Raw genomic sequence first — 25,638 nt, forward strand, 5'->3', positions numbered from 1 at the left:
AAAATATGACAGCATTTTAAAGGACAGGTTTCGATCTAGGGAATCCGAGGACAACAACAGTTAATTTTATTGAGTTCAAAGTTCCCTACAATAACATAGTTGAATTATTCTCAACCCTGCCTGTACTTTATAAATGACATGAGGACTTAAATGCTAGAACTTGGCAACTGACTAAAAAGGCTAATGAAAGAAAGGGAGGAGTTATGTACCTGGAATTTTAATTCTGGTTCATTTTAGAAGATGGTTACAGTAGGGAAATCAGGGAGAGCTAGTTGCATGGAGAAGAACTGAGTTAACATAGATTTCATTTGGGGCAGGTTTAGTTGGTTCTATCAGTGAAGAAAACCTGTTGAACTCAAGAACCATTCATTGACCACTTAACCATGCACAAACCACATAAAAGTACAGAAATAATTTGATGGTGTTTAAAGGGAAAGGACATTAAATGCTGGCGTTTTCTGCCAAGATATATCATTTTGAGTTGTGTATGTATTTATTGGCATTTTTATTACATAAGAAATGCATGTTTTTGGTAGAAAAAATGAGAAAATTCAAGTAAATAGAGAGAAAAAATAATTGAGTCACCCAGAGATAGTTGATATATCAACTGCAAGTAAATAGAATTGTTTTTTTATAAACTTAAAAAAAATGTTATTAGCATAACTGGGGGAAGTCTACATGCATTCTAATGAGAAGAACAGCATGCAATCAGCTCAGGAAATAGACCGCCTCACTCGGCTGGCGTGCATGGCCCTGGGAGAAGAATGAGTGTTGAGGGAAGATTGAAGCCATACGGCCGGCCTAGACCGTGCTGGTGTGCTGTCCCCTGTGGCCTAAGTTCTTAGTTACATACACCTTCTAGACATGTTGTCTTTCCCCAGCGGCCAGGTTTAATTCTGTGCATATGTGTTATGTAAGAGTGAGCTGTTGGTGTCTGTCTGCCTTCCAGCTGTATGCCTATGCCACCACCGCCGATGGGTACGCGCCAGAGTACCCCCTCCCCTTACTGTTCAAGGTTGAAGATGATAACGATAATGCCCCATATTTTGAAAACAAAGTGACTATCTTCACTGTGCCGGAAAACTGCAGAACTGGTAAGTTCACAGTTTAGGAGACATGGGGCATACTGGGTAGATAAACGGAGGAAAGAAAGAATGGGTTAGTAGGAAAGAAAGCAGGTGATAAAAAAAATCAACCATGGCAAGATTTTAGGTTGAAGATATTTTTTATCCTAAATTGTCACTCGTTGCTGTAGGTCCAATCTGATGCCGCACAGAACTACACCATCTTTTACTCGATAAGTGGCCCAGGAGTGGACAAAGAGCCCTTCAATTTGTTCTTCATAAATAAAGACACTGGGGATATCTTTTGTACACGAAGCATAGATCGTGAACAATATCAAGAGTTCCCGGTAAGATCATTAGGTTACTTTTTTTTTTGAGGTTGTTATTTATATATATTTTTTCATAATTATTTTGTTTTGTTTTGTTTTGGAACACTCGATTTTTTGCTTCAATTGAGTTACTCATTACTGTCTTAAGCAGTTTATGCTAAACATGTTTCAACGCTTGCCTTTCAAGAATATTCCACATAAAACTTTGTAGTCTTATGAGATCATATTATTACATATGTGTCCTTAAGAATTATGTTGTTTATGACTGCTTTAATATTTTCAGCATTGTTTATGTATTAGAAGGATCAATAATTTGATTTCAAATTTTATATAGATAATGTGTAATATAAACTTCAAATTTCTATTGATGCCATTGATGAAGAAAGACAGTAGATATGTATTCTTCCCTATCGAGTTTGTGGCTTTGTACATTCAGAATATGAATAAGAAATCCTCTTCAAATGCAAACCTGTTGGTGCTCATTTTGCTATGCACATATAGGAGGCAGCTAATGCATAAAGTCACTAACTTTGTTAGGTTAATCCACAATGAATATGAATGTGTGACAAATGCTGTTTATATTTTCTAATTTGACCTTGTACATATCTGTCACAGGTGTATTTATAAAGCAGAATCATTTGAATATTTATAAAGTCTCGCTATTCATGGGACATACTGGGTAAAAAAGGGAAGAAAAGTGGGGGGAGAACTATAGAAAATATGACAGCATTTTAAAGGACAGGTTTCGATCTAGGGAATCCGAGGACAACAACAGTTAATTTTATTGAGTTCAAAGTTCCCTACAATAACATAGTTGAATTATTCTCAACCCTGCCTGTACTTTATAAATGACATGAGGACTTAAATGCTAGAACTTGGCAACTGACTAAAAAGGCTAATGAAAGAAAGGGAGGAGTTATGTACCTGGAATTTTAATTCTGGTTCATTTTAGAAGATGGTTACAGTAGGGAAATCAGGGAGAGCTAGTTGCATGGAGAAGAACTGAGTTAACATAGATTTCATTTGGGGCAGGTTTAGTTGGTTCTATCAGTGAAGAAAACCTGTTGAACTCAAGAACCATTCATTGACCACTTAACCATGCACAAACCACATAAAAGTACAGAAATAATTTGATGGTGTTTAAAGGGAAAGGACATTAAATGCTGGCGTTTTCTGCCAAGATATATCATTTTGAGTTGTGTATGTATTTATTGGCATTTTTATTACATAAGAAATGCATGTTTTTGGTAGAAAAAATGAGAAAATTCAAGTAAATAGAGAGAAAAAATAATTGAGTCACCCAGAGATAGTTGATATATCAACTGCAAGTAAATAGAATTGTTTTTTTATAAACTTAAAAAAAATGTTATTAGCATAACTGGGGGAAGTCTACATGCATTCTAATGAGAAGAACAGCATGCAATCAGCTCAGGAAATAGACCGCCTCACTCGGCTGGCGTGCATGGCCCTGGGAGAAGAATGAGTGTTGAGGGAAGATTGAAGCCATACGGCCGGCCTAGACCGTGCTGGTGTGCTGTCCCCTGTGGCCTAAGTTCTTAGTTACATACACCTTCTAGACATGTTGTCTTTCCCCAGCGGCCAGGTTTAATTCTGTGCATATGTGTTATGTAAGAGTGAGCTGTTGGTGTCTGTCTGCCTTCCAGCTGTACGCCTATGCCACCACCGCCGATGGGTACGCGCCAGAGTACCCCCTCCCCTTACTGTTCAAGGTTGAAGATGATAACGATAATGCCCCATATTTTGAAAACAAAGTGACTATCTTCACTGTGCCGGAAAACTGCAGAACTGGTAAGTTCACAGTTTAGGAGAACACTCGATTTTTTGCTTCAATTGAGTTACTCATTACTGTCTTAAGCAGTTTATGCTAAACATGTTTCAACGCTTGCCTTTCAAGAATATTCCACATAAAACTTTGTAGTCTTATGAGATCATATCCTCTTCAAATGCAAACCTGTTGGTGCTCATTTTGCTATGCACATATAGGAGGCAGCTAATGCATAAAGTCACTAACTTTGTTAGATTAATCCACAATGAATATGAATGTGTGGCCAATGCTGTTTATATTTTCTAATTTGACCTTGTACATATCTGTCACAGATGTATTTATAAAGCAGAATCATTTGAATATTTATAAAGTCTCGCTACATTTTTAAGGACCTAGAAATATATTATGGCATGGAAAGGCGAATCTGACTGATAACAATATACATTGCTTTATTTGGCATATTTTTCAGACAAAATGAAAAAAATAACCTAAACTTGTTTGATGCTCTGGGCTGCCAAAATTGTGATCTTGGTATACCCAGGGGCCTGACAAGACTGCCTACTTTTTAAAAAACCTAAAAAATTATGCTTCTCTGATCTATCCCCAGAAATTCTGATTTAATCGTTCTGAGATGGGGCCCAGTCACAGAGAAGATAGAGGATAGGGACATAGAAATGCCATAAATGCTAGAACTTGGCAACTGACTAAAAAGGCTAATGAAAGAAAGGGAGGAGTTATGTACCTGGAATTTTAATTCTGGTTCATTTTAGAAGATGGTTACAGTAGGGAAATCAGGGAGAGCTAGTTGCATGGAGAAGAACTGAGTTAACATAGATTTCATTTGGGGCAGGTTTAGTTGGTTCTATCAGTGAAGAAAACCTGTTGAACTCAAGAACCATTCATTGACCACTTAACCATGCACAAACCACATAAAAGTACAGAAATAATTTGATGGTGTTTAAAGGGAAAGGACATTAAATGCTGGCGTTTTCTGCCAAGATATATCATTTTGAGTTGTGTATGTATTTATTGGCATTTTTATTACATAAGAAATGCATGTTTTTGGTAGAAAAAATGAGAAAATTCAAGTAAATAGAGAGAAAAAATAATTGAGTCACCCAGAGATAGTTGATATATCAACTGCAAGTAAATAGAATTGTTTTTTTATAAACTTAAAAAAAATACTTGTTATTAGCATAACTGGGGGGAGTCTACATGCATTCTAATGAGAAGAAAAGCATGCAATCAGCTCAGGGAATGGACCGCCTCACTCAGCTGGCATGCATGGCACTGGGAGAAGAATGAGTGTTGAGGGAAGATTGAAGCCATACGGCCGGCCTAGACCGTGCTGGTGTGCTGTCCCCTGTGGCCTAAGTTCTTAGTTACATACACCTTCTAGACATGTTGTCTTTCCCCAGCGGCCAGGTTTAATTCTGTGCATATGTGTTATGTAAGAGTGAGCTGTTGGTGTCTGTCTGCCTTCCAGCTGTACGCCTATGCCACCACCGCCGATGGGTACGCGCCAGAGTACCCCCTCCCCTTACTGTTCAAGGTTGAAGATGATAACGATAATGCCCCGTATTTTGAAAACAAAGTGACTATCTTCACTGTGCCGGAAAACTGCAGAACTGGTAAGTTCACAGTTTAGGAGAACACTCGATTTTTTGCTTCAATTGAGTTACTCATTACTGTCTTAAGCAGTTTATGCTAAACATGTTTCAACGCTTGCCTTTCAAGAATATTCCACATAAAACTTTGTAGTCTTATGAGATCATATCCTCTTCAAATGCAAACCTGTTGGTGCTCATTTTGCTATGCACATATAGGAGGCAGCTAATGCATAAAGTCACTAACTTTGTTAGGTTAATCCACAATGAATATGAATGTGTGACAAATGCTGTTTATATTTTCTAATTTGACCTTGTACATATCTGTCACAGGTGTATTTATAAAGCAGAATCATTTGAATATTTATAAAGTCTCGCTACATTTTTAAGGACCTAGAAATATATTATGGCATGGAAAGGCCTGACTTATAACAATATACATTGCTTTACGTGGCATATTTTTCAGACAAAATGAAAAAAATAACCTAAACTTGTTTGATGCTCTGGGCTGCCAAAATTGTGATCTTGGTATACCCAGGGGCCTGACAAGACTGCCTACTTTTTAAAAAACCTGCAAGAAATGTTGTTCTTAGCTCCTCTAGTCTGTTGCCATTACATGTGTATATTTAATATTATTCTCCTAAAATAAGTGGTTTGTTAAAGCCATATTCAGTACACTGGTTTCTGGGCCATAAAGCTCGGCCCAAGGCAAAATGTTTGTGTCTAACATTTATTAATAATTACTTGCATATGTTAATAATTCAGCATATTTATTAAAATATAAAAGCATAACATCTTTATCATATGCAAAGCTGTACTATTCCTCTAATTAACATCATCAGGTTGAACTATAAAGGACACAAGGTATACAGAGACGGTCCCATCCAAAAGTGGCCTGTGAACCGGGGGCGTGGGTTGGAGAACCACTGTTACCAAGGGTGGGGTGAATGTTCTCCTAGAGATGGCCCACAAATCATGTTATTCATTGTAATCACTTAGCTGAATGTTCAAAGTCAGGGAAGCTCAGAGTTTTGGAGAGCATTCATACTCTTCCACTTACCGATAAAAGATATACTTGTGGTTCGGGGGAGAACATGCTATAGCAATGCCTTGCTTTTACTGTTGTTTGTAATGCTGCTATTTTAAATTATTGACAATATCGGACTTCCTTAAACAGGAACTTCTGTGGGGAAAGTGACTGCCATCGACCTCGACGAACCTGACACCCTACACACTCGTCTGAAATATAAAATCTTACAGCAAATCCCGGACCATCCCAAGCATTTCTCCATCCACCCAGACACCGGCGTCATCACCACAACTTCACTCTTACTGGACAGAGAAGTAATGAATTGATTACTTTCCCAGTCACTAGCCTATATTCAAACTGATAATGAACCCCCGGGAGAGTTAGATGGGCCCCGGGGCCGCCTCTCCAAGCTTGCTTCCCGACAGGCTGTGGTTAGGGCTTCTCCGCTCGCTTCCTTTGTCTGTGCAGAGGGTTTGGGGAGGGACAGGGTGTGAGATGGGGTCTCACCTGAGGTTATTGGCTTGACTGAATGCTGACATAGAAAAAAATGGCTTTGAAGTTTTGAAAGGTTATCAGCCTCCCGTTGTTCTGACTGACCAATCTCTCGCTCTATTTTTAGTTTTGCTCATTTTTTTAGGGGGAGGGGATGGTCATCAATGTTCCTTTTCCCTTTTTTCAGAAATGTGATACATACCAGTTAATCATGGAGGTACGAGACATGGGAGGCCAACATTTTGGTTTGTTTAATACAGGAACAATCACTATTTCACTCGAAGATGAAAATGACAATTCACCATATTTTACAGAAAATTCTGTGAGTATATCTCTGTATTCACTTATCTAAGTTCATTCACCTCTTCAAAGAACAAATCTAGAATGTGGTAGCTCTGTGAGAGTACACGGTTTGGTTTTAATAGCTACCACTTAAAATAAATAGGCAAACATAATAGGATTTCTTTAAAAATCACTGAAGTGCCAGTTTTTCTGGATGGAGGGAAATGACTATTTCCTTGGCCACATGGAAGCTGCTTGGCCCCTGAAGCCCTTCATGTATTTAGTGTTTTCTTGGATGCCATGCAGTGGCATCAGATTTCTTGGATTTAAAGGCCTCTCATAGGATGAAGGAGAAGGGACCCTCTCTCTGGTGTCACTGATCCTTCAACATCTTAGGGGTGAAGAAAGACTCACTGCACTCCCTTTGCTCTGCTGGGAAGTCAGTAGTCTCTGGGCAGGCTCTTCACAGGTCAGGTATAGAGTAAACCTTCCCCTCAGGACTACACAAAATAGGAAGCATAGATAGGAGAAACATTCCAGGAAATACTTCTTCTTTCTTGTTCTTTTAGAAAGTGATCTTCATTTTTTCATTAATGATTATCAGAGTACAAATCAAATCATACCCGCAGTGATGAGCCATCCATACAAATTTCTTACATTAATTGCTATAACTTGTAAGGATAGGACTTCTTCCACATTTCTTATGAGAGAATGGAAGGCCAGTTAAGTGACTTGCTTCTGATCTCATTCATATAAACCAAGTGAGAGGAACACTGGAGTTAGACTCAAGATCTGTTTTGCTCCTAAGGCTCTGAGGCTGACATCCTTCTCTGAGTTCATCCTACATCTCTAGGAGATTCTGATTACTATTATTTTAGTCTCATATGCTTCCATAACCTTACTTATTTTTTGGAGGTGGGAAGAAACTCTGATTTAATTTCTGAAAAAGAAAAAAGAAAAATTAATTTCCTTAAAGTGTTTGCCAGTGAATCAGAAGTAAATTTTTAAATAATTGGCATAATAAACAGATCACCCAGTAAAAATAAGAAATCAATATAGGTTATAATTATCTATAAATATCTAGGGCTAAATATGTAACTGTAAAGCATTTATTAAGTGCTTGCTGTATCTGAAAGGGGGTGATACACTGTAAATGTTATAGATTCAGAATAGAGACAAATATGAGTAGGAAAATTGCCTCAGAGAAGTAGGAAAGTTAAGGTATAAGTTAGTCTTTCCAGGGTAAATAAGATTTGAAAAAATAGTGAGGAAAGAAGTAAACTATGCATTAAATTTCTAAATTCTTCCCAATATGTGATTGCACATTTCCATATTGCTTTGCTTTCCTTTCCTTTAATATAAGTTTTAGAAGAGAAAATCATATTATTAAAGCAATACATTTATAATAACAACAGGCAATTTGTTTAGTATTTTGCAGAAGTAGAAGAAAACAGAATTGACGTTGAGATTTTACGAATGAAGGTTCATGACCTGGATCTGCCAAATACTGCTCACTCAAAGGCTGTGTACACAATCCTACAGGGAAATGAAAACGGAAACTTCAAAATCAGCACAGACCCAAATACAAATGAAGGAGTCTTGTGTGTTGTCAAGGTAAACAAACAAAAAATAATAATCTAGCAATACTTTAATCAGTATCTATCAATAGATATTTAAAATTCTAACTTAACTGATGTATAGGCATTTATATTTATGTATGTGAATACGTTTCTGTGTGTACATGACTAGAGAATGACAACGCAATGCTGAAATGATTACATTGGTTTAAACAATTATTGTTATTATTATTATTATTATTTCACCCTCATTTTCTCTCTTAGAGGAAAGGCATGGCAGGCACAAAACTCATTGTTCTACAGATGAGCAAGCCAAGGCAGAGATATTGCCTTAGTAATCAGATATGAGCTTTAGAAGCATTCTTAGACACCTATTTGTCCAAAACCCTCATTTTATCGAACAATAGACAGAGAGAATGGGAGAATTACTCTTTGAAATCAAACCTCTTGACTTTTCAATTCCCTTCATGCTCATATTAGTTTTTTTGGCTCTCTGTAGTGCATTTTATAAGACAATTTACTGAATATAAAGCAGCTATTCCCATTAATCTCCTATATTTGAGATAGCCAGTGCTTTAGGATTTTAAAGATTTAATTATGATTACTAGCATCTACAATAATTACTTTAACCAAACCTGGTTCTATTCTAAGTACTTCTGCCTATAGCCCTCACTAACCTGTTACATACTTCCCTCATTAATTTCTTAGAGACTCTATTGTGTTAGAAGCTTTATGTACAAATTGTGATTCCCTCATAAGATTTTTAGAAAAGGTCCTTTAATGATTATATCGCCTATTCCTTGTCTTTTTTGGGGGGTGGAGGAGAACTTCCAGATTTCTATCTATTGTTTTCTTTTTCTGTTATCTTGATAGATTTCAGTCTCTAATTATTTAGCTATTGTTTTGGATTCTTTCTAATGATTCAGTTCAGGACCAAGCATTTTGTTTAGGAACTAAGCAAACCAAATATAATGTGCTTTGAAAGTTGCTGCTAAATAATATAATTATGTCTTTTAACTCATATACTCAGATAACTGCACCATTATAGCCAAATCTCATATGCTAGCAGTCTATCTATTTTATATACTTCGCTTGGAGGGACTTTTGCTGTTTTGGTTATCACTGTTATGCCATCTGATAAGTAATGAAATAAATGGTAATCTATTTGAATTTAGTCAAACACTTATTCTGTATTCCTATTAATATTTAAACTTAAAATGAAAAAAAAATGAAAAGAAAAACGAAGGCAGGACCTTCCCCCCAAAAAGTGTGAAGAAAAATTAGTAAAATTTTAAAAACAGAAATTTTGCATTTGACAGTGTTTGTCATGATAGGAAGCTAATTATTAGTCTTCAACTACATTAGCACCTTCTTTTGGTAACATTGTGTACATAAAAATGATACTCCTTTTTGTGTGAAAAGTTGGAATCATGATTGTAAGTCTTCTATCTATAGTGTTATATATTGACTAATTAAAGTATGCTTATTTAACAGCCATTGAACTATGAAGCCATTCGCCAAGTTACTTTGCAGATTGGTGTAGTTAATGAAGCACAGTTCTCCAAAGCACCAAACTCACAACCTCCTTCTATGTGCACGACAACTGTCACTGTTAAAGTTAAAGACAGCGATGAGGGCCCTGAATGCCAACCACCCGTCAAAGTCATTCAGAGTAAAGATGGCCTCCCAGCTGGCCAAGAACTCCTTGGATACAAAGCCATGGATCCAGAAACACGCAGCGGCGAAGGCTTAAGGTAACGTATTTTTCAAAAAGCTCCTTATTTTTAACTGTGATGTCAATTGATTTCAAATTTAGGAAAGTTCTATGTATTTTTCAAAATGACAGGTTTTGAGATGATGTCCGTTTTTGGTTTGAGCATTTACATTTGATTTCTTAAAATTAGGTATAAGAAGTTAGGAGATGAAGATAACTGGTTTGAAATTAACGAAAACACTGGTGACCTGAAAACTGTAAAAGTGCTAGATAGAGAATCAAAATTTGTAAAAAACGACCAATACAATGTTTCCGTGGTTGCAACCGATGCAGGTAGGTGCAATTTTCTAGAAATAAAATATAAACATAGGATATGGTTTAAAGAAAATCGTGGGGGGAAACTTGCTTATTTCCGGATCAAAATTTATTGCAAAAATGTTTGCATTATGATTGCATTGTTTTTTGGAGACCACCCAATTTAGGCCCCAGTGCATCGATAACGCAAAGCCGGAGGTGGGAGTCCAAAGTTCAAGTTCCATATTACTGACCTCTGCCTTGGACATGGGGCTTCCTCAAGGACTGCCACTTTTTTCCAGGAATATAGATTGGGATTACTATGTCTTTTTAAAAATATATATATTTTTATTGATTTCAGAGAGGAAGGGAGAGGGAGAGATAGAAACATCAATGATGAGAGAGAATCATTGATCGGCTGCCTCCTGCACGATCAGGGATGGAGCCCCCAACCTGGGCATGGGCCCTGACCGGGAATCGAACCGTGACCTCCTGGTTCATAGGTCGACCCTCAACCACTGAGCCACCACGTCCAGGCTAGATTACTATGTCTTGATCAGGCTGAAAAGGTTCAAACCACCTAAAACAGTTGGGTTCAGGGCAGGTTTGTTTTTTTAATGAGGAATAAAACATTTGTCCTATTTGCTAAAGAAATGATCAAGCAATGACGCTTGAACAAGTCTTTTGCTGTAGTTTGCAATCCTTTGCCAAGGTTAGTTCTAGAGCCTGTCTTGTGAAGAAATGTTTTTCAAATGTCATAAAGGAGCCTCTCAAAACCTGTGAGCATATCCTGCAGATGGAAGCCATTTTGAACACGGAACAGTGTTGTGTGGTTAGTGTCTTTACTGGCCATTGGCTTTTCTTTTCGTAATGCAGTGCCGGACTCTAGGTTTGCTTCAAAGATGGCTGTCTGTCTTGAATAAACATGTTGCACTCCTTGTTCTTTACATTCCTGCGCTTATGTTTTAAATTCACCAATAAAGAATGAGCCTGTGCCCTAACCGGTTTGGCTCGGTGGATAGAGCGCTGGCCTGCGGACTCAAGGGTCACAGGTTTGATTCCAGTCAAGGGCATGTACCTTGGTTGTGGGCACATCCCCAGTGGGGAGTGTGCAGGCGGCAGCTGATTGATGTTTCTCTCTCATCGATGTTTCTAACTCTCTATCCCTCTCCCTTCCTCTCTGTAAAAAATCAATAAAATAGATTTTTTTAAAAAGAATGAGCTGTGAGCCCCTAGGATCCCCCTCACCCTGATCTCAGGCTTCCCTTCCCTCCACCTAACCCCACCCCACCCCACCCACTGCACCCTGTGAGCCATGTAATTTCTTGTTTTTTTAAAAACAAGTAAAAAACTTGTTTCTTTTTCAGAGTTTCCTGAGGGCATTTTGCAATCCTAATGAGAACCATGGTGGCCGGTCTAGCCATAACATTGGTCAGTCATAGGCTGAGACTGGCTCACCTACCTTTAATGTAGTTCTTTCAACATAGGAAAACAAAACAAATAAACAAACAAACAAAAAACTACCAAAGAATGGGGAAACCATTAATTGAGAGACAGAATTCATGTTGCCATTATTCCATAATCTTGGGTGAACTGCTGCTCCTGTATAAGTAAAAGTGAAATCTGACTGGTTCAAAGCCACAATTATGCTGTCAAACAAGAATTTGTATCTACTAATTCATTCCACAAACGTTGATTGTCTAGACAAGTTACGATGGAAACTAGAATTCATAAGTCAAGGTCAAACTCTCACATGATATTGCCTGGCTGGAGTGGTTCAGTATGTTGAGTGTTGTCCTGTGCACAGCATGGTTGACTCTGTGATTCTCGGTCAGGGCACATAGCTAGGTTTTGGGTTTGTCCCTGGGGGGCACATACAGAAGGCACCTGGTGGATGTGTCTTTCTCTTCTCCTCACATCAATGTTTCTCTCTCTCCCTCCCTCTCTTTCCACCCCCCTTCCTCTCTCTAAGCATGTCCTTGGGTGAAGTTTTTTTAAAAAATTCACATGATATCAATTAAAAGATGATTATATTCTCATAGCAGGTTCCATGGTATAAAAGAAAGTATGAATATCATAAGAAGTGTAAATCAGTTAAGAGCTGCCCAGATTAAAAGATAAAGGTAGGAGATTTCACACAAATACAGAAGCTTGGTTAATGAGGTACTCTTTGGAGAGGTGGAAAACACGGAGAACAGAGATATGATATTAATTTTGTCTATAGTGCTAACACAAAAAATGACATGCCAAATCTAAGATGTAGAAATCTATGTCCCAGCCTCATGGATAACCCGGATGTGCTCAAGAAGTATAAACATTTTAAGTGCATTCTGTTCAGTGTGTTCGTAGTAAGTTATACGTTAGCCAACACACGCTAGGCGTTTCACCAGGCTGTCCTGGGGAATGTGACAGCTCTGAGGATGAACGATGCTCACAGTTCAGTGAGTCAGTGACAAGCCAGTGAGAACTGAGAGGGAATGTGACTGCCATTCCCCAAGTTGAGACAGTTAGTAGAAAGCAGCCACGTGTGTGTCACAGAGATGGTGGGAAACCTTTTTTAAGTGAAGATATGCCTTGTTTTGAATCTCCTTAGGTGGCAGATCTTGCACTGGAACGCTAGTGGTTCTTCTGGAAGATAACAATGACCACCCACCACAGGTGGACAAGGACGTGACCATTTGCCAGCACGCTCAGGACTTCGCTGTTCTCTCCCCGATGGATGCGGATGGGCCTGAGAATGGCCCGCCTTTTCAATTCCTTCTGGATAATTCTGCCAGCAAACATTGGACCTTAGGATCAAAGGATGGTGTGTAATGATGCTAAATCTTGTCATCAACAGAAACTTAAGATGGCGGATGGTCTTAACTTTTACCTAACATCATGATAATAAATAAATGTTCATTTTAGGAAATTTTTTTATTGATCCCCCAAAGAATAATACCTTGCTTTCTTTAAAGCAATAAGTAATATATGAAGTTTAGGCTCTTGTTTTGGATATATTTTAAGAAAACATACATTTATCTTAATATAATAGTTGAATAACATGTTAAGTATAGATTAGTCTAATATAAGCATAAACAATATCCGTTTTCCTTTTTTTCAAGAATTCAAATCATTTTTAAGAAAGAAAAAGGGATCACTAGAATTTTTCTCCTAAGCTAAATTCTGTGCCCCCTAGTCCTCTTCCCCACCCTAAGAATTCCCAGTCAGAAGAATATTGCGGTCATATTAATAGATATTCTCTGTCTTCTTCTTCCCCCCCCCCCCCCCCCCCCCCCCCCCCCCCCCCCCCCCCCCCCCCTGCCATTCTTCGTGCAAAACAACATCTGGATTATAACTACTATAATGTGCCCATCACCATAAAAGACAGACACGGTCTTGCTGCCAAGCACGTACTGTCGGTCAGAGTATGTGACTGTACAACGCCGTCCGACTGCAGAATGAGCAGTCAAGTACGGGACAGAGATGCCAAGCTCCCGAATGTCATCCTCGGGAAATGGGCGATTCTTGCCATGGTGTTGGGTTCCGCACTGTTGTTATGTGAGTACACTCACCTAGAATGTGTTAGCTGAATTTTTTTCTACTATTTAAAAAACACATGCAATTCTTTATATCGATGACATGTATAGTCTTTGCTAAATGTACCCTTTGTATAATCTTGCATGTAGTCAATAACGTAGGGTCCTGAGTCATGGAAGAAAAAAATGTGTCAATAAAAGCAGATTAGAATACTTTTCAGAGGGATAGCCCTAGTTCTTCTGATACTATCTGGGAGACACTGGGTAAACCATTTCCTCTTCTTTGAGCTCTTTTTTCCAGAAGTAAAATGAGAGGTTGGATACAATTAATGTTAAGATTCCCTCTCATACAAAATATTGGTCTTTTAGCCAACCAAGTTTACGTGGTAGTGAGTGCACAAAAAGAATTCGTGAAAAGAGTAGCGAATTATCAGTGTTGTTAGTGAAGCGATATAGCATACATTTGCAGAAGACGCCAGTGGGTGGAATGAGTGGAAATGGCCATATGCTGAGCCACTGAGGAAGAGTAACACATGCAAAGGATGCTCAGATTTTGCATTCTGCCAACTGTTTTTTAGAGATGCAAACGCAATGGAAATCCCTGCCACACTTCCCGCCCTCTCTTCCACCTCCCGCCTCCCTCCTTGCTTTTTTATTAACAATCTATTTAACTACACACAACCTACCTGCATTTGTTAATATTCTGTTTTAATTTTATGACCCAAAGGTATCTCAGTTTATGAAATAAAAACCCTGGTAGTGTGTGTTTTTTTAAGTTCTGGAAAGAGAATTTTGAACAATTGTATGATTCAAACGATTTAATATATGTCAGCCTGAAAAATATTATTATTTACCTAAATATTTTTATTTTTTAGGTGCTCTGTTTACATGTTTCTGTGTTGTTACTAAGAGAACAGTAAAGAAATGTATTCCAGATGATGTAGCCCAGCAAAACTTAATTGTATCAAATACTGAAGGGCCTGGAGAAGAAGTAATGGTAAATCATATTTCAGGTTTTTTTTACTTGTATGGTGATGCAATGATGACAGTTGATTACATAATAATAGCAATAATAAGACAACTATTGTTTACTGAGCACTTACTATGCTAAGCAGAGCTCCACGTGCCCTGCATGTATTAAGTCATTTAAACGCCATAGTTCTACTGCCTTCATTCCCTGGGGCTGCCATAACCAATACCACAACGTAGTGACTTGCACATTAGGAATTTATGGTCTCACCGTTCTGAGTAGCAATTAGAGACCAGGGTGCTGGCAGGGACATGCTCCCTCTGAAGGAGCTGGGGAATCGCTGTCTCTGGCTCCTGCAGCATCACTCCCACCTCCCAACGCCATTCTCCTTGTGGGCGTGTCCATGTCCCGCTTTCACCTTTTGGAGGAGGGCCTGGCCCTCATGGAGGATGGCCTCATCTTCCTTAAACTCAGCGGTTCTCAACCTGTGGGTCGCGACCCCTTTGGCGGTGGAATGACCCTTTCACAGGGGTCGCCTAAGACCATCCTGCATATCAGATATTTCCATTACGATTCATAACGGTAGCAACATTACAGTTATGAAGTAGCAACGAAAATAATTTTATGGTTGGGTCACAACATGAGGAACTGCATTTAAAGGGCCAGAAGGTGGAGAACCACTGCTTTAATAACATCTGAGTAGCCCTGCCTTCAGCTAGAATGCTATTCTGAGGCACTAAGAGTTAGGGCTTCAACATAAACATTTTGGGGGGCCACCACGCAACCCTAACCCCTACGCTAGGGGGACCGTGACTGTCTTGGCTCGGTGTTTGGGGAACTGAGACGCACAGTAAGGAAGTGGTTTGCCTGTGGCGGGAAAGACATGAAAGCAAGCTGTTAGCTTCCATTCGAGTCACTCATGTTCTAACTCTCGCTCTGTTTTTAGGAGGCAAACATTAGGCTCCCCACACAGACCTCCAACGTCTGCGACACAAGCATGTCTGTGGGCACCCTCGGGGGCCAGGGAGTCAAAACACAGCAGAGCTTTGAGATGGTCAAAGGCGGAGGCGGACACCAGACCTTGGACTCTGTCAAGGGGGCAGGGCAGGGTGTGATGGAGGCTGGCAGATACACGTACACCGACTGGCACAGCTTTACCCAGCCCCGGCTTGGCGAAGTGAGTGCCCGTGTCTTTGGTTCATATTACATGGAAGTTAACACTGTTTGCCAATCAGGATGTCCCCAAAGTGTTACTCTTCATACACCCTGAATTCCTCATCTTTTAGATGTTGAATTATTAGAGACATGGATGTCAAATCCAATCCCAAAGGAAAAAATGATTTTGTGAAGTTCGCTTTTTAAAATGAGGTTTGCAAAACTTTATCTAGGAGTGGCAGATGTAGACACGTTTAGGAAGTATACAAAGACTGATAGCTTCTTCCCTAAAAGTTACAAGGAAAGTCACCCGAGTGAAACACTTGTTAGAGAGTAATGTCCACATCATAAATGATAAACATTTCTTAGTGTGTTGACTCCTTCGCATGGTTATAAAATCCTGGCTGTCAACACTATACAGATAAACCCTTAAAGTTTTATCTGGGGTTTTCAGTTTCTTGTTTTATGTCCAGGTTAATCAACATAGGTTAATATTAGCCAGTTTAATAGAATACATTATTATAGCTATTTAATAGCGTATCAACAATAAGAATCGTAGCCGACATTGGTTTCCCCAAATACGCAAAGTTACAGAGGCCCATTTCAACGATACAAATCTGAAGTTCAGATGGGAACTAGTCAGTCGGTCGTGTGATATATGTGCAGCTTTAGTTCTTCCTAAATGTTTTCACTGGCAGCATTGATATATTTGCTATATTTTAAGAATGACTATAATACAGACCAATCATGTGCATTTTTTATATGTAGGAATCCATTAGAGGACACACTCTGATTAAAAATTAAACAGTCAAAGGTAAATCAAAGACATTCTTTTTATGCTAATATGTTTAGGTGTTTTTAAAAAATAATAAAATGTGCTCTTTTTGCTACAGAAAGTGTATCTGTGTGGACAAGACGAGGAGCACAAACATTCCGAGGACTACGTCCGTTCCTACAACTACGAGGGCAAGGGGTCGATGGCCGGCTCGGTGGGCTGCTGCAGTGACCGGCAGGAGGAGGAAGGGCTGGAGTTTCTCGATCATCTGGAACCCAAATTTAGGACGCTGGCCAAGACGTGTATAAGGAAGTGAGGGGCCTGTTCAGAGAGTGCCACCTGCAGCTGCAGATGGAGGCGTTCACTGAACCTAAACGTGACCCCGCGTCTGCTAATGTATCGGCGGCAAACTCCGAGTGGTGTGGATAAGTCACTACACATGTCAAGCTCCCTCCATTCCCGAGTCTGACATAGCTTCGTGTTCTCTAGAAATAAGTTTCATGGGTCCATTTTCTTCTGCGAGCCTGTACATATCGCCCCTTTCAGCATCTTTTGTTACTTGTATCCTGTGGAAGAGAGAGAGCTGGGTATTGCGGAGTCTAATAAAAATGAATTTTTGTTTTAGATGACAAACACTTTCTTCAAAACCTCGGGGAGACTTATGCTTTTAGAGATTTTGTCTTTGGTGCTAGAACATTGCTCCTTGCCCAGTGGCTGGTGGTGGAGGGTTTGTGGGTGTCCTTCGGTCAGTCTTCACTTGGGGACAGTCGCTCCTGGCGCAGTGTACTTTCAGGGCCCTGGGAGCCAGTCCTTGGATCTCTGCCCCTGTGAATGCCTATCAGGTTCCCACAGCTTCTGGGATTGAGGGAGGACTTGGAGCAGGACAAGTTTACAGCAATTCGAACCACAGAGAGTTGATAGGGATCACACCGGAGGATTTCCATGAAAGACCTGCAACCTTGATGCCCAGGGGTTGACTTAGACCCACAAATCTGTTTTGCTTGCTCGTCAGGATGTATAGTTACTTTTTAAAAACATAAATACCTTGGCAAGAACACGCACTCCCTCCTCTGCCACAGGCCCACCCTCTGCAGGCACTTGTGGGACAAGCCCTGCAGGCATTAGGCTTGCAGCTCGACCCGCAGTGCTTAGACCCTGAACAGGCTGTGGACGGAGTGGCCACTCACTCATACTGGAACGCAATACTCAGCCCACATGGGCAATGACCATAAGAAAGTGGAAAATCAGAAATAAAGCGAGTCTGGTGTGTGTATGCTAAACACTGAAACCTGTTAGAGCAACACCTACCAAACACTTGTTGAATGATAGATGAATGAACATGTAAGTGAATAAATTATTTTAAATGCCTAATATTTTAATAGGATACTATATATTATTAATTTAGAAAGAAACCATATATTTAAGTAATATTTTAAGAGCTTTCTGTGCCAAACTATACAGTATATTTATAAACAACAACAGCATACATCACACAGAAATTTCTTAGTCAATAAAAACTGTTTTTTCATAAAACTATGAACTAGTTAACTATTAAAAAAATAAGTGGTTACTTTTTTAAATTTTTGTGATTAGTCTCCTTACTCTCAGCAGTTCCTAATTAAAGGCGTTTCTTGGCATAAAATTGGATATTAGAGCAGAATAAAAAAAAGTAGTTTTATTTTTTTTTTAAATATATTTTTTATTGATTTTTTACAGAGAGGAAGGGAGAGAGATAGAGAGTTAGAAACATCGATGAGAGAGAAACATTGACCAGCTGCCTCCTGCACATCTCCCACTGGAGATGTGCCCGCAACCCAGGTACATGCCCTTGACCGGAATCGAACCTGGGACCTTTCAGTCCGCAGGCCGACGCTCTATCCACTGAGCCAAACCGGTTTCGGCAAAAAAAGTAGTTTTAATAAGTAAGATTTTATTTTATAAGCTGTCCACATTCTATGATTTTATAGTCATTGTGAGGAAAATAATTTTGGAGGGAAGTACAATTTCTGTAGTCTGACATACATGTTACTCTGACAATGATACCAGTTTTGAAATTCTAAAATGTAATATTAACATTTTGGAAATATATCAAATACCATGATAAGTAATACTCTTTAATGTAGGTGCAGAATGTTTTCTGAATGGTTAAAATTTGCTAACCAAACATTAACTTACATGTGTTTGTTTATGTCTTATTTCTTAACTTTGCTTCAATATGGAAGAGAAAACTTATATCTGAACATAAAGTACAGTTAAAGGCCAAAGAAAGATTGCTTGGCCAGCAAGAATAGACACTGAAAGTTTTGCCAGGATTATTAGAAAGTGTGGGAAATGAATTTGTACTAAGAAGTTTTGGCTACTTAAAAAGTTTTCAAATATCAATGAAATTTATCTCACAGAGAAACTGTGACTGTTTTTTGATTTATGTAGAAAATTCATAGTCATTTTCTGTTTACACTCAAAATGAAATGTTAATTATATGATTGATGAACATTTTGAAACTCCACTGGACTGTTTACAAATTTAGTTTATTAATAAAGCATTGTATTTTATGGATTATTTCATATAAATTAATTGTCAGTAATTGAATCATTATCAATTATTTTTCTATAACTAAATCTATAGTTAGGTAAAATTAAGTTTTCTTTTTCTTGATTCATGTAAAAAAGTCCATGGAAACATCAAAATAGATAAAGATCAATCTAATCATTATAAATGAGCTTCGTTAAATACTGACTTAACTTTACTGAGTTTTTAATTCCTCCTGAGTTTATTAAAATATTTTATAACACTTGATATCTAGGCATACATCTACTTTTTAAAAATGGAATGTGCTATGTTATTTGGAAAATGTACACAATAGATATTTTAGAGTTGAGGATTTTTATTATCATAGAAAGGAAAAGCTAACCCCCTTGTTATGGTGTGTTAGCTGTAAACGTCCTGTACTACTTAAAAATCATCATTAGGTTAGTTAGGCAATGAAGCAAACAATGTATATCACTTCATGTCTCTGGTCTCTTTTATCCGCTTTTCTAATAAATCTAAAGGAACTTTACATTTGGCCAGACATTACATTTGTCTTTCTAATTATGTGGGAGAAAGAAAATAAAACTACAGCAGGAGAAAGCATTACTAAGAATGGATAGACTCTTCTATATTATGTAGGGCCCAATAAAATTGAGCAAACGTAATTTTTTAAAAAAACGCTTTGAAAGCATAGTGTTGCATTAAAAAAACACCTTGACCTCAAATTCTTACCAACGATAAAATAATAACATTTTCAAATACATAGACTAAGTACAGTATATAAGAAACATTATAAAAACAAATGTGTAAAGTAGATTTATAATATACAATTTGTAAATATAGATCAAATTATTTAAAAATCTCTACTTCTTACAGTAAGTTTTTTGACTGATAGGAATAAAATATCCTAAACAAAACCAATCTGTAGAGTTGAATGTTGTTTATTTCATAACTTTAGAGGGGAAAAATGGAGAAGTATGGCTTTCCTCTGTATTTGGCCTGAGAATATACAGGATTTTAAACTTGTTAAAATCTAGTCGTTATTGTGCAACAGTTACCTATTTGCAGTCTGTTTTTATTTGCCCATGTTTAGGGACCTTTAAATACAATAACATGGCATTATTAATTTCAAAAAGAACTTCAAGGTTTCCTTTAAGATACTCAAGGTTTTACCTTGATTTCACACTAAGAATTCATGCAGAATTATTTTCTGCCAGCTATAGTTCAAGAAAAAAGAAAAGGAACTCTAACGCCAAGTGGAATGAAAGCATTTCCTTGTTGTGGCTTTGCCTCTGCTATAAAATATGTAGAAAATTTTGGAATTAAGGGTGGATGACATTTACATAGTTCATTTACATAAAACTTAAAACCCAAATTCACAAAGATATTTTGTCCATAGTAGGTCTTCTATAAGAGGGATCGCTTGCTGTTCTACCTATTTGAGATATTTCTTAGCTATTTGAGATCCACACTGAAATTCTTGAAGTGTGATTCCTGGACCAGTAGCCACAGCATCACCTGGGAACTTGTTAGACATGCTAATTCTTGGGTTCCACCCCCAGATCCACGAAACAGGAAACTGTTCGTGAGGTCCTATCACGTTCACCTCTGTACCACCGGCTCTTGGCCGCTCAGTGTGGTCCACAGCACCTGAGAGCTTGTGAGGAAAGGGAGTTCAGGCCCCACCTCAGACCTAGGGAATCAGAATCTGCATTTGGACAAGACTGCACATGGAACAGAGAGGATCCCCTGAGAGGAACCTGCAAAGACTAACAGGTAAACAACACAATTAGCCAATTAGAGTTAGAAACAGGTGGCCTCAGGCCGCAGGTCTACGGCCATTGTGTCGTAAGGAAATTTGTCCCTTGTGACCCAAATTCAAGACCATCTTGCCTCTCACCACCCACAAAGCAGAACCCCCACTCTGTTTTCTTATGTAGCCGGATATTGACTCTGAACTTTGTACCTAAGCATGCCATACTTTGGAGGGTATACAATGACACAGAAGGCAACCAAATTTAAGTAAAAGGCATGTTCATTGTCACTTAGTAAATTTATTCCGCTAATCCATAATTAAGAAAAAAAGTTACATGTTGACATTAATTGTTTTTGGTCAGGCCTATCCCAAAAATTTACCAAATTATGTTTACAAACCAATCTGTCTGAATAAAAGCCCTGATAGTGTAAGCAACACACAGCATCCTGAGGCCATTTTGGCGAATAGGTATCGTGATGTATTCTTTTCATAATGAGCCAGTTTGTCATCATGTATGTTTTTAGCTTTTTATTTTTCTGGGTGTAGCTGACATTGAGTATCATAGGTGTGGCTAAGAACCTGTCAGAACCAAATTTGTCATAGTAAGTAATCAGTCTATCATGATTATTTCTTTTTGTTTCAGACTGGGAAGAAAATTAAGAAAAAGTTTGAGTTGCTTTGATTTAATGTTTTAATTTACTATTAATTGATATTAAATACACAATGCAATATAATATACATACACATAAATAATTACTATGAAAAGTATTGATTGTTAATATTAAATATTAATTTGATATTGATATTTTAATATTGAAGTTAAACATGAGGACACTTGTCACTGACAAACACGTGTTCCTTGGTATTTTGTGGGACGGTGGCAGAGACCACGGGTTATCTACCAACTATCCCCTAACCTAGTTCTTTCTTAGAGGCAGAGCTATGATTTTCCTCATGCAGAATTATTTTCCATTATTTCCGCACCCCTTTAAGTGCAACGTGTCCAAAATTCTGGTCAGTGAGAAGCAAGTGCAATGCTGTGTATAAAGTTTCTGAGAAAGTGTCTTAAAGGAGCTAATTCAGCCAACAGATTTTGGGGGGTCTTTTTTTGTTGTTTGCTTCCCCCAATTGTATTTCTTGATATCCACAACAAGGATGTGATGCCTGGTACTCGAACAGCCACCTGGGATACTTAGATTAGAAGCCAGGAGCCAATTGTTGAGAATCATGAGCATAAAGTTAGAAGGAGCCTGGATCCCTAGTGACCCCAACCTGCTCTGGGCCTTTGTGTGCTAAAGCAATGAAATTTTAGGTTTTCTGTTAAATGTATTGAACTTAATCTGATACAGGGAGAGAAATAATTGATTTATATAAATCATGATTCAATACCCTTAACCTGCCTTGGGAACTCCTTTTCTTTTGGCTAAGATTTTAAAAACGATAAGGCTTGAAGATATCTGAATGTTCTCTAAACAGTGTCGAGGCAAAATGAAATATTGATTATTTCGTGGAAATTAAAAAGGTATGCCTCTCCTGTGTCACTTGAAAATACTCTCTTGTATTCTCTCCAAAGTTAGGCGCCTGGCTTTGTAGGAAGTAAGGAGACCTGGATTCTTATGTTAACCATCCTAAAGTATGATCTTTAACAAGTCATTGAATCTCATTTACTTTAATCCCTTCAACTGTTAAAAGAATTTTATTTTCTGGTTTTGTCAGCCAAACTGTGATGTTTTCCAATGTAGAATGATGTTTTATTCACCATTGTAGTCTTCCTTACACCTTGCTTTTGGTTTGTTTTAGTATATATACATGGCATTTAACAATCAAAGCATTACATTAAAAATTTAAATGAAATCATCCTCCCTAAAGACACAGTTTTAAAATTTACTGTACTAGTTTCACCACTTGATCCTCTGCTCCTAAGAATTGTGTGAATAAACTGTGTTCCCTTAAGTCTGAGAGATTCCATATTTTGGTTGCATTCTAATAGCCTGAGGCATCTTCTAATTTTTTCAGTTAATTAATATCTAGAGAAATAAAATAAATACAATTTATTATCTTATTAATCCAATAAATTTCCATCACGATCTAAAACTGTTCTTATGCCAACTCAAATAGACCTCAAATTGAGTAAAGGTAAGCTCGACAGACACAGGAAACTGTAGAGGTTGCAGCCCATGGCAAATGGAAGTTTAATGCTTTCTTCTGTGTGACGAGTGGTGATTCACATGCTAATGGGCTGAGTGGGAATTCTCTTCCACATTAGAGGCTGTATACAACACAGTATATTATTATTATTAGTAGTAGTAGTAGTGGTAGTAGTTGTAGTAGCAGTTTTAATCCTCACCTGAGGGTATGTTTTCATTGATATTTAAAGAGAAAGGAAGAGGGGGAAGAGAGAGAGGGAGAGAGAGAAAAAGAGAGAGAGGTAAGAGAAATATCAGTTGCCTCCCATATGTGCCTGGACCAGGGATCTAACCCATAACCTAGGTCTGTGCCCTGACCAGGAATCAAAGGGGCAACCTCCTGGCTTATGGGACAACACTCCAACCACCTGAGCCACCTGGCTGGGGCAACATATTATCCTATATAATAAAAGTGTAGTATGAAAATTGTCCCCTTGACCAGGGGGTGGGGCCAGCTGGGGGAAGGGATCGAGGTCCCGGCTGGCAGCCGGCAACCGCTAGGGACCCTACCAGTGCACAAATGTCGTGCACTGGGCCTCTAGTTAACTATAATCACCATGCTGCACATTAGATCCCTAGAGCTTATTCACCTTATAACTGAAGGCTTGTACCCTTTGACTAGCATTTCTCCATCTCCCTGCACCACCCCAGCCCTGGTAACCACATTTTAATTTTCATTAGGATATCTATCTATATCTATAGCTTCCTCTCTCCCTCTCTCTCTCTTTCCTGTATATATGAGTTTGCTTCTCCAAAACAGATCAGATGAAAAAAATTCACCCTAGTTAAATAAATTACAGGACTTATTTTCAGCTTGAGCCTCACGTTCATTGACCACTGTTTATTAATGACTTTCACAGGCTTCCTGCACCTGGAAATCACATAGAACTCTCATGCTTCACGTTCAGTTGTCCTGAGGGCAGCAGCCTCTATTACCGGGCTGCTTCTCAGAGGCCCTGGAGTAAATTTCTGTTTTGCTTCCAGCCAAAGTTTTACATATGGCAATCTCAAAGTAACCCCCTAACTTGTTAATAATTAGCCTCTGCTTATACTCAGCAAACATTTACTGAGGCTCCACGTTGCGACAGGCATGGCTGTAGGCACTAAAAGTAGAGACCAATGTAAAACCTCATGAGAATTACATTGTAATACAGAGAGACAGATTAAGAAAGAAAAGTAAGTAAAATTTGAGAGGGAGATGGTAGGATGGAGCGCTTTGCCAATGCGCTCACCAACACCAACAAGAAGACCTGGATAAAACACAAAGTCTGTTTTGAGCTCCCAGGACGTTGCAGCATCCACCAGAAGCAGAGGCTGATGTCGCAGAGAGGAGGGCACCCGGGAAGGTGCACTTATCTTCTGTGGGAGAACCCCCCCTGGTCCCAGGGAGCATGTGAAGACACGGGGCACAGGCCGGGAATCCAGGAGGGCCACTCGGAGGCCTCCTCTTGGAAAGAGAGACAGCGGTGGACCTTCCAGCAACCGTGCGGGGCTAGAGAGGCAACCTCGGAGCCTGGAAGTGTTCCTCCAAGACATTTCTTGAACCCAACACCTTCGCGGGGCCAGAGTAACAAAGAAAGGCAGACTCCACTGATCAACAGGAAGGCCTCTCACAGCCTCGTGGTGCAGGAAGCCAAGGCCTGGCCAGGAAGAGCCGTGGTACCCGCCCCCCCCCCCCCCCCACCCCCCCCCCCCCCCATGGTGAGCGGCTCGGGGGCCGTGGGGGCGGGGGGACTGAGAGGTGCTCCATGCACTTCATGGTGACCAGTCACTTGTTCGGTCATGACGGTACACCACCCCTGGCTCTCAGGGCAGGTCCTTGGAGAGGAAGTCAGGTGTTTGACATTTTAATCAGGGCGCTGGGGAAGGGCCTCCCTGAGAAGGAGCCACAGGAGTCAGACCTGCAGGAGGTGAGGAGCCCGCAGGCTACCTGAGGAGAGAGGGTTCCCTGTGGGAGCAGGGGTCTGAGGAGCGAGCTCAGCAAGTTCAAGGAAGAGCAAAGGGCTGATGCGCTGTGGCCCAGTGTGGGACAGAGGGTGATAAAACTGGGGTCAGCGAGATGCAGGTGAGTAAGGCTCTGGGACCCCTGGAAATACTCTGGGTTTGGTCTAAATGAGATGAGAGGCACCTGCAGGGCATATTGTAAAGTCTTATATTTTTGGAATAATTTAGGAGTTTGGGTAGAGAAATGTCATGCTCCAGCTTATTTATTATCAGGGACAATCTGGCTTCTGGGTTGAAAATTGACTGAAGTGCACAGAGTTGGCAGTTGAAAGAGCAATGAGGAGTTTATTTGTTTGTTTGCTTTTAATAACTCAGTGAGAGATGACCGTGGGTTGGACTGGATGAAGATGGTGCAAACGGAGTGGATTCCAAGTATATTTTAAAGGTGAAGCTTATAGGATTCACTGACAGATTGGATTTCAAGAAGAGCCAAGGAAGTCTGCAGATATTTTGGCCTAAATGACTGGAAGGATGGAGTTGCCATTAATTAAAAGGGAAAAGGCTGGGGGTGGGCATTGTTAATGGAGAAGACCAGGAGCTCAGAACTGGAAAGATTAACATTGCCATGCC

At 39.2% G+C, this 25,638-nt stretch overlaps 1 protein-coding gene across 2 annotated transcripts in view; it reads left to right on the plus strand.

Moving 5' to 3' along the window:
• DSC1 (desmocollin 1) overlaps positions 1 to 17,217 on the plus strand; it is a 294,686-nt gene extending 277,469 nt beyond the window's left edge. For both annotated transcript variants that reach the window (XM_014541341.1, XM_014541346.1), the window contains 12 exons: positions 950 to 1,094; positions 5,964 to 6,130; positions 6,496 to 6,630; positions 8,019 to 8,204; positions 9,662 to 9,921; positions 10,072 to 10,214; positions 12,769 to 12,983; positions 13,182 to 13,185; positions 13,476 to 13,715; positions 14,569 to 14,690; positions 15,610 to 15,840; positions 16,712 to 17,217. In XM_014541341.1, coding sequence (XP_014396827.1) covers positions 950 to 1,094; positions 5,964 to 6,130; positions 6,496 to 6,630; positions 8,019 to 8,204; positions 9,662 to 9,921; positions 10,072 to 10,214; positions 12,769 to 12,983; positions 13,182 to 13,185; positions 13,476 to 13,715; positions 14,569 to 14,690; positions 15,610 to 15,840; positions 16,712 to 16,909 — 2,046 coding nt within the window. In that variant the 3' untranslated portion in view covers positions 16,910 to 17,217. The remainder of the gene's footprint in view (positions 1 to 949; positions 1,095 to 5,963; positions 6,131 to 6,495; positions 6,631 to 8,018; positions 8,205 to 9,661; positions 9,922 to 10,071; positions 10,215 to 12,768; positions 12,984 to 13,181; positions 13,186 to 13,475; positions 13,716 to 14,568; positions 14,691 to 15,609; positions 15,841 to 16,711) is intronic.
• Positions 17,218 to 25,638: the final 8,421 nt, after the last annotated feature.

This window comes from Myotis brandtii, unplaced genomic scaffold (genome assembly GCF_000412655.1).
Source record: "Myotis brandtii unplaced genomic scaffold, ASM41265v1 scaffold107, whole genome shotgun sequence".
Taxonomy (NCBI): domain Eukaryota; kingdom Metazoa; phylum Chordata; class Mammalia; order Chiroptera; family Vespertilionidae; genus Myotis; species Myotis brandtii.